The sequence below is a fragment of the Crinia signifera genome, chromosome 1, assembly GCF_055691185.1.
Source record: "Crinia signifera chromosome 1, ASM5569118v1, whole genome shotgun sequence".
Classification (NCBI taxonomy): domain Eukaryota; kingdom Metazoa; phylum Chordata; class Amphibia; order Anura; family Myobatrachidae; genus Crinia; species Crinia signifera.
The window spans coordinates 323,111,360-323,121,294 of record NC_139217.1 but is presented as its reverse complement, the minus strand read 5'-3'; the positions used below and the strand labels follow the sequence as shown (position 1 = coordinate 323,121,294).

Below are 9,935 nucleotides of genomic sequence, written 5' to 3'. Positions count from 1 at the left end.
TGCAGAGGCCTCTCTATATTGCCCATAATGCCCCTTCTGCAACCCTGATCTCTAACGTATCCAAGAGGCTGCTGGATGTTTTAATGCAGTCCCAAGCCCAACTCACGCAGGCACACTGGGAGGCTGGGAAGTGCATAAACAATATCCAAGCATTTGTATTCCTACTTTCACCACGTAACTGTGCAAGAAAACAAACAAACTACAGCAAGTGCTGCACTGCCAATATTAGATTTAGCTAGTGAACCTTTACAAATGCTTAATACACTACTGACAGCTATAGCTTATTTTTAAGTATTTAATACGTAAAAAAAGTGGACAAGGTGTAATCAGTACAGTGTCGGGATGCAGGTCATATTGGTTTATACAGCAATGTTGTTACATATTTCTTCTTGTATCGATGAGTAGCACTTAACACCATCACTCCATCCTAAAAGTAAAATACAATATAAATATATTGTTTTTCTACCAATATATATTCATTCAACCAATCATATAAATATGTATTTACCTTAATGGAAAGGGCATACAAGTGATTTAACATAACATGATTTGGTTCTGGGAGCAAAGCTGGATCACACTGAAAGACAAAACAAGTTTTTATGGTTACATTAAAAATACATATTGCATCTAATGCTTTTCCAAGGTTTCTTAAACATCTTCCTTTTAGAGGAATAACAAACCAAACAAGGTAAAAGCGAGGGCGATGTATAGATTAAATATTACATTTAAATGCATTTTGCACTGAGAATGTACTGGTGTTTTAAAAAGATAGCATTGTATAAAATTGTAGATAGTTTCTGATCCCAGGAGCATGGTGGGCGTGTCCATAGAAATGCTGGGCAGGCCCCTGCCTGCTTGGGGCAGGTGGATGACGTAACGCCAGCCATTAGCATGTAGTCTTAAAGTAAGCCCTTCAATCTGCGATCAGAGAAAACAAAAAATTCCTCTGTGCGGGCGCATGCGAACGTATGTGTAAGCGTAGGGAAAGAGAACCCAAGATTCTCTCAGAGCTAATTTATGGGGATACATCCTTAGGTCGACATGCATTGAACTGACCACTGAAGGTCGGCATGGCTAAGTTCGACACCTTTTCTTTAAGCTAACATGTACTGACAGGTCAGTGGTTGACTCACTGCATGTTGACCTAAATTGTGTCGACCCATACCAAATTTATATATTACAAACCTAGAATGTCTAGAACGTTCCAACACCAAAGTCAAACAGAATCCCATCTCTGTTCATTACATATGAAGTCACTAGCTTCTATACTTACTGAAATACCAGTGTCTTTATTAAGGATAACTTGAAGTAGATGTGGTGGGAGGATAGGAGGAGATTTGAAACGTTCTTCAAGTTTACAGTTATACGGGTCTTGTTGGTAAGGACCAGGCGGGGAGCTGGACAATTCTGTTCAGACAAGAAAAGAAATGTAGTACTTTATGTTGCAATGCACTGTCTAGCCAGCTCTGATACCTGGATTTATATCACTAGTTGCCAATTTAGAATTAATCTTATATTATAAATTTGTTCAAAATGTAGAATTAATTATTTTCATTGAGTGCCAAGTGAATTTTGGAAATTAGGTGTGAAAATTGCCAAACATTTGTATTCATCATAATGACCTGTAATGTTTACCTTTTATATAAAATATAATCTTTTTTTACACAACACTTTTTATTTGAATCTATATAAAGGTCCATACACACTGGGCGACTATGCCCAGCGTGTATGGACAGCAATGATGCACGGGGAAAGCAGCTCAGTGCATACACACTGAGCAGCTTTCCCCCTGCCTGGCGGCGACTGAAAGGGGGGGGGGGGGGGTGGTGTTGCATAGTGCAGCGCTATGCAAAGCCGTCCTGAAAGCCACTCATCTGCTGGTGCTGCGGGAGCGCGCAGCAGTGCTCACCGCCGGGCCATACACACTGGGCAGCTTTGAGCTGAAAGCCGCTAAAACCTGCTGTTTTGAGTGAATTTCAGCTCAAAGTCGCCCAGTGTGTACAGGGAGAGAGGGAGAGAGGGGGAGAGGGAGAGACTCACATTTTATGGATTTTCACTTCAGAGCACATTAAAGAGGCTTTGAGAACACTTGTGTGTACAAAACCTTAGATTAAAAATTATAATACTACACAAAAAAACAAGGAAGAACTAGGGGTTATCTATTTTCTATAACTGTATCTCCAGTAATAATGCATGCAGGCATTTGTGTTTCATCCAACAAACATAGATGGAGAATGCATACCTGATAAATCAGAGCCTTTCTGAGAATCAACCATTAAGGCATCAAAAACTTCAAAATCGGTTTTCATCACATTTATGACATTGTTTATAGTGCCCAGCTGGCTGGTTACTACTGGCTAGAAAGGAAACAGAATGAGAAAATAATATTTGTAGGTTGAGAGAGCTATTCTTTAGAGTCCATACATTTCACTAACAATTCATACAGCAGCAACTCAAATTTGCCAACTCATTCACAAACACAAAGGAGACTAAAAATACCTCGGCAGGATCATGAGTCCACTGGCCATCTACAAAAAATTTGTACTGATGTTCCCCTTCTGGAAGGTCTAATATTGCAACAAAGTTGTTCTGGCTGTAATACAATAGATTTGTTTGAGACTAAATACTACATTATACAGTTCAGAACCAGACATGTTATTACATATTACAGATGCATTAGGTTCATTGAACTTTTTTTGTACTTGACTCATACAAAATGTACATTGTATGTATTTTTATTGTTTTATATTTAGACATGTTGGGCTTTCTTTTGGAAGCATTTAAAAAAAAAATCAGCATACAAGTAAACAAAAAGAAGAACTGATTGGGAGAGGCAACAAGGCAGTAGTGGCAGATGAGATGAGTTGCAACCATTCTAGGGACATGTTACTGCTTACAACTGTGATCCATACACAATACAAAGGTCTACGCAGATGTTTCAGGTTTATGTTCACCTTTAAAACTATTAGTGAATTAAGACACAAAATTCAGGAAAAAGTACGTAATCAGTGTAAACATAGAAAATGTGAAGTCCCACCCTGTGCAAATCTGTGACTAAATTGCTAAAATGTTGCAATCTGCTATCCTGTCGCACATATGCAGTTCACTCACTATTGATTGATTTTTTTTCCAGTCTATGCAAATGTGAGGAAGTCTGACCCTTCCACAACCCTGCGACAGAGACACGCTGATCTAGGCAAGCAGTGATATCACAACACCCTTCTTTAAAATGCCTGGGCACACCTGACACTACCAGAAAACGGCAGGTGTGCCACCCAACTCCGGCTTCCTGTCAAATTGCGAAGGGATTGTGACTAAATATTTTTGCTATTTCTGTCGTTATTTTGGTTCGCGCATGCAGGAAACGATTCCTATGCACCTTTTATTCTGTATTTTACTAACCTGTACTAAGCACTGTGCTTAGGGTTTTTAGGTGTGCTATAAAGTATCAGATTAACTATAATGATGCATACAGCAAGTCACCTGAGCCACATTAATATGCTTAATACCATTTACACCAATTCCTTTGCAACTAAAAAATACTTACCCTAAGCACAGTGCTTAGTACAATGCTACTGAATTAGTACATGATAAAAAACATTAAAATGCAAAATTCAGGGGAAAAAGTATTTAGGGACGGGAATCCTTTCTCATGGTGTAGTGTGTAAATCATTCCATATGGTACAAAAAGGATACGTGTATGAGGACACATCTGGAGTGATTTACAAAGCACAGATGCTAGGACGTACAAGGAGACCATACTGATTTGATATAGAACTCTTGTATATTGTGTGTGACCGAGTCTGTATACAGAGCAAAACATAACTTGTACTGGAAAAATGCTGCAGCTGCTACAAAGTAGCACTTCATATTCAGATTTAGAGACCTATATTCCTTTCATATGGCCAACAATATCCCGTGGTTATTTCACATTGAAAGTGCAGCAACCTGGGATATCATGCGGCATGAAAGCACCCAGCTGAAATAACAGAGTCCAGCGACCCGGCATTTTAAACTGGATAGTCAACAGGATTGAATATGGATTCAACCAGGCTTGCGGTGTAGTATGAATGGGTAAACCAAGTCAATACAACACATTATGGGAACAGCTGGCACTTGGAGTTGATCTCATCTCCAAGTGCCGGCTCATGCCGACAGTAACATCAATAAGCCGGTCACACATGGGATGGGCCTATGTACAAAATTCTGAGTGAGATACGGCACGGTGTGTGACAGCGATATCAATTGCAGAAAGATAAATGTACAATTATATCAAATTAAGCCTTGTGCATCCTAGTCGATTCAAAATAACACAATTTCTTCAAAAACAAGCAGTCGACGTTCTCATGCGACCTGGCATGACAAAAGGGGCAATTTGGTAAGACTGCGGCAAAAGATGTATGAAAACATATTTGCACGTACATCTATTTAGGAAAATTACACATCCATGCAAATGGATTGCTTTTTTAAATTTAAAAGTTGGTTTTCCTTATAACAAGCACTTACTGTACATCCAGTTTCCAGTAGACATGAACTAGCAAGTAAGCGAGCCATGTTTTTGGGATATATTAGAGCAGACTGCCTAAGGAAGCACGATTCCAACAGTCTTCCCTCAGCCTGCCTCTCATTGAGGGGATATCCTAGTAACGTCACTGGGCTTCCCAATATAATTTGGAAAGGATGTACACTCATGGTAGAAACATACAGAATTTAATGCAACATTCATTTTAACTCTATTGATAGTAGAGAGAGGAACATAACATGTACCTTCTAATTAGAGGCATTTTGCCCCAGTTATTAAATGACCCCGATAGGTAAATCTCTTTCCCGCCCCCGGTCCAGCGAAAGACAGTTGGCCGCGCCTGTGTTGGTGCTTTATCATTCACTTCTAAATCATGTTGCCATGCTAGGAATTCATCTTTCTCCATGGTAGCCTGCAAGAAATACATGGGTAGTAGTTTCCGAAGAAAAGTACAACTGACAAATATCCAGATGTTCAATTGGATCAAAATGAGTGTTTCGTTGACTTATCTATATATAGGAAAATAATATGGCATGAATAGTGGACTTAAAATCATCATCATGCGTTATCTGTAGTAATGCCTATATTCTCTGTACATATTGTTCCTGTTAGGCAAGAGCAACCATATGCAGTTTTTAATGTTTGATGGAAATTTAGATATTCAAGATATAATATGCCTTCTAGTCTGTGTGATGGTTTCATTAATACCTATGAAAGTGTTAATGTAGCATGTCTTTTTCAATTCTATTTTTTTTCCCCTCACATCAGTTACAATGGTTTTCATAAATACAATTCCATTGGTGGTTCAGTTAGGAAGCATAAAATACTGATACAAGATAAATACTAGCTGATCAATTTAATATGTCATTTTACATACTGGTTTAGTGTTATAACAGAACAATATTATACCAAGAATGTATAAAAGTCCTTTGGCCCACCATGATTATTATTACATCTGATATGTCCTTGTTCTAAGCTTTACTTACTTCTGTCTGTCAACATAAACAAATTAAAAGTATTAATAGTATAATGTCATATAGACCCTTAAAGAAAACAATTGTCTTCTATCAGTCTGTGCTAGAAGATCCACCTCCTTCCCCTATTTACCGCACAGTCACAGCCAAATCGAATATCCTGAAGGAAACTTGTTCCCATAATATACATTTTATTTGCATGACTAATGCAACAATAGTACAATGCAGATACACCCTGATTTCAGACACTGCCACATGTACTGTAGCTTCAATCTCCAATGCTTTTAGTACAGTCTGGTCTGTATTGAGCTATAGAACAGACTTTGCAAGAAAAACCATATCAGAGAGTGGCACCCCAGGCGGAAGGAGGAACTGCACAACTTTTGAAAGTTGCAGGGTGCTAGAATGAACACTACAAAAGCTACAATGGCCTGCACATTACTTATTATGCTTAATCTGCAATTTTGTTCCAATTCCTTTGCAACTAAGAAGGGTATTCATCAGTTATCTAATTTGCAATATAAGTGCCCAGGATGGCAATATTAGTGCCAAGGACCGCACTATGTGATCATATTGGGTGAATGGATCACCCAGCATCAACAGGGGCAGGAGCTCCAAAAAGGAGACTAGCCCTCTGATGTGCCAAGTGCGCGTCCAGGTTTTTCTGACAGCCATGCAAAGGGACCATTCCAAGCGGAGGGTTCATATGGAACCCTATGGGAACTACAGCTCGCAAAGTGTAGCTCATAGGCTACCACAGGTTTGTAGGGGATGCAGTCAATTTGCCGGCGGTCGGAATCCCGACCGACGAAATCATGAAACTTTCTCCCTCCGTGGGTGTCCACGACACCCATAGAGGGAGAATAAAATAGCGTGGCGAGCGTAGCGAGGCACCGGGCCCGCTGCGTGGCGAGCGCAGCGAGCCCGCAAGGGGGGGGGGGCGCTCCACGTCCCCCCATGTCGGGATTTCGGCGGTCGGGATTCCGACCGCCTGCATTACATATCGGATCCGTTTGTGGTAGGCAAAAGAATTGATGGGGGACATGGCTGTGGGCGGCAATGGAGGGATCACATATACCTGTTGCGAACCTCCTTCATTCAGAGGATACTTTATATTTGTTGCTATCCCCTGAAAATAGGTGTTTTGGGGGAAATAGCTGCAAATATTGTTTGATAAATGGGCCCCTAAAACACTAATCCCAAGCACACAAGACACTGTAAGCAAATGTGTGCGGCTAAGATACAAAATTTAGGAAAATGTTAGGAAATACGGGAATTGGTACCCATGGCAAACTTTTGTCTCGTATCCTCACACTACATAAGTATAAGGCCACAAGTTCTGTGGTGGTTTGCTCATTTACTAACATTTGTACTGCTGAATTCGGCAGGTAATTCAGCAGAAAATCCGAATGGAAAATGCTCAACATTTTCCAGACAGATCGGTCAAATCCGAGCGATGCTTCTCTGTGCAACCAATAGAAAATTCAATAAATAATTAAAAAAATAGTGGGGTCTCTCTGCCCGTGAGTATAGCCAGCCCCAGGCTCATTGAGCCAGTCCTGGTTTGCCATCAGCCTGGCGTCCACTGCCTACTGACAGCCCGGGTTTCAGGCAAAGCCAGGTGTCCCCCTGGAGGGGGGGGGGGACCACTCCCCCCAGGGACCCGGGCTAACCAGCCAGGATGTCATGTTTTGGCCGGGGGGATATAAATAGTGTCCCCCAGCTGTGGCATGGCACTGCTGGCTGTTGGAGCCCGGTGCTGGTTTCCAAAATATGGTGGACCCCTACTCCTTTTGCCACCCATATTTTGGGAACCAGGATTGGGCCAAGAGCCTAGTGCTGATAATAAAAATACAGGGGGACCCCATTTAATTCCCCCCCATGTAACCATGACTGGCTCAATGAGCCCGGGCTGGTTATACGTGGGAGGTGGGACCCCATGCCTTTTTTTAAATTAATTAAATTTTCTGATTTTTACACAGAGAAGCATAGCTCACATCTGACTAATCTGTGCGATGCTTCGAGACACATACGTATTTGGCTGCTGTCAAACTCGGCAGCCAAATACGAATGACATCGACATCGGAAAACACAAATCCAGAGTATATGGCAGTTTAGCAAATTTGCCATATTCTCTGGTCGTATTTTTGGCCCATCCATTTGTACATGGGATCGGCTGTAATCAGCCTTCTTAGTAGATTTCCCCTGCAGTTCTGGGCAACAGAAGCACCCCACTCACCTTGTTCTCCTCGGCCGGGTACATATCTGCGTCCTCAGGGCTGTCCATCAGAATCTTGGCCCTGTCATCTCCCTTCGTGGTGCCCCCACTGCTGTCCCTTCGTCCTTTCAGGGGACCAGGCCGTTCACTGCTGGTGTTTCCCATTTTATGTTTAGGATGAACCTCGTTGACTGCAGGCCAGTGTGCTCCTAAAGAACTTTGTTTATGTCTCTGCTACTTCTGGCTCCTGTTTCTGGCAGTTCAGCACTTGACATGCACTGTTCCTGCCTCACTGTGGTTGCTAGTACTGTGGCTGTGGGAACAGAAAAAGGTGACACAGTAATTATTTTCTTAATATGTATGCTGGGGGGGTTCCAATCCAGATTCCTTGTCTGGAACATTATTATACAAACAAGGATTATTTAACTGGCCAGCCGTAAGCATAGGTGAACTAGGAAATGCCAAGGGCATTTAGAATGCCTTGCATCATGCTTTCCCAGCATAGGCCCGGCTCACCTCAACAGTGAGCAACGGCAAACTGGGATGGGTTTAACATGTAGGTAAAGAGATACTACTGTGTGGTTAAACATGAATAAGAGTTACCACCTCATGTAATGTGCTTAAAGGACACTACTGTGTGACAAAGCATGAATAAGACACTACATTGCGTAATGTGAATAAAGGACACTACCATGTAACATACCATAAATAAGGGACACTATGTGAATGAGATTGAAGTACTGTGCAACATAATTCAATTCGGTACTATTGTGTGGGCACACCCCTTCCCAGCAATGCCACACCCCTTTCTGTCTATCTAAAATATAGGAGTCTTTCTGTAACAGAGCTCCAAAATGTTTAAGTTATGGCTCTGTGGATGGGCATTTCTATGGGTGAAGGGTGATGATGGGTGGTGTAGACTGCTGCTGTGATCTGTGTTGCTGGATGATGGGTTCTGTGCTGGGAGAGGGGAGCTGGGTCCTATTTCGGAACTGTTGACGGTGCCAGAGAGTAAAAGGCCAAAATCTTGCCTAGGGCATCAACTGAACAGCGCCGGCTCTGATCCACTTTGTGCGATCCAATTAGTACTTGCTTGTAAATACAAGTTTCCCATCAAATACAAAGATGTTCCGTAGGCTGTGTATGCGCTCTGTAGATGGGAGAGTTGGATACGCTCAATATGTTTCATGCAATATGATTGCATAACGCTGATTGCTTTTCCCGGACATTGTAATACTTCTGCATAAGTTAGTCAAAATAAAACCAAGGGAAAGGTTTGCTGGGCATAAAAGTGTGTGTGTGTGTTATACATAGGCGGTTACGTAATGCAGCTCGGTAAATTGCCTAAGCAAGTTTATCACACGGTTCTGAAGAAGAGATGGTGACATTTATTGACAATGGGAGAAAGCTGAGATGAGGACAGGGAGGGGGGAAGAGTATTATTATTATGTGACGGGGGTGCTGCCTGCTGGTGGCTGTATATAGCAGCTGAGGGCAGGTACTGTCCGTTTCCTGGAACACAGTGTGACTAGACCATGTAATGCTGCTGCGTACTGTCATACACACACACACACACACACACACACACACACACACACACACACACTGCGCCCTTGGGATCTAGTCATATAGAAAGTGAATTGTTACTTTACACTGTGCTCACCTTTCCGGCGCCGCGACCCTGTATCCAGGGCTCCAGCGATGACGTCTCTCTCCAGCCGCGGCAGCACTGCGAGAGTAGCGGAGTGGGAAGGCAGGAGTTTTCTGCGCATGCGCCGGCGGCAGAGGTCCCGGGAGGCTGCAGGGGCTTCTGGGATACTGGGGCGGAGCCAGTGCCGGGCAGACAGAGGGCACAGCCAGGCAGCGCCGTATACGCTCACTGAGCCAGGTGGTGGTGCTCATGTTATGCCACCCGCTGTGATGGCGCACCTGAGCTCCCTGGAGAAGAGGAGAGCGGGGCTTCCATGCATCGCACTCACCGTGCTAGTGCGGTGATGCGATCCGGGCAGGGAGCTGGGGCACCTCTCCCTGGCAGCCCACTCTGTGGTTAGCACTGAGCAGAGAATAGCCCAGTGTAACGCAGGGCAATTCTCTGCCTATGAATATTCCCCAGTACTTTGGTGTGTGTGTGTATGTAGCAAAATAACCATCCAGAGCAGTCTTCTACCCGCTGCACCCTGCCCTGACACCCGCCTGTACCCACGCGTGTGTCACTGCTAGT

The 9,935-nt window shown here is 43.0% G+C and overlaps 1 protein-coding gene across 1 annotated transcript; it reads right to left on the bottom strand.

Annotated features, from left to right (window-relative positions):
* Positions 1 to 281: 281 nt before the first annotated feature.
* LOC146080425 (5'-AMP-activated protein kinase subunit beta-1-like) lies at positions 282 to 9,539 on the bottom strand. Its single transcript, XM_083187717.1, has 8 exons — positions 9,378 to 9,539; positions 7,736 to 8,027; positions 4,768 to 4,934; positions 2,500 to 2,593; positions 2,243 to 2,357; positions 1,274 to 1,407; positions 509 to 577; positions 282 to 427 (listed from the first exon to the last, which is right to left on the bottom strand). Exons 2-8 carry the CDS (start codon positions 7,877 to 7,879, stop codon positions 350 to 352), a joined length of 801 nt encoding a protein of 266 aa, XP_083043843.1. The 5' UTR covers positions 7,880 to 8,027; positions 9,378 to 9,539; the 3' UTR covers positions 282 to 349.
* Positions 9,540 to 9,935: the final 396 nt, after the last annotated feature.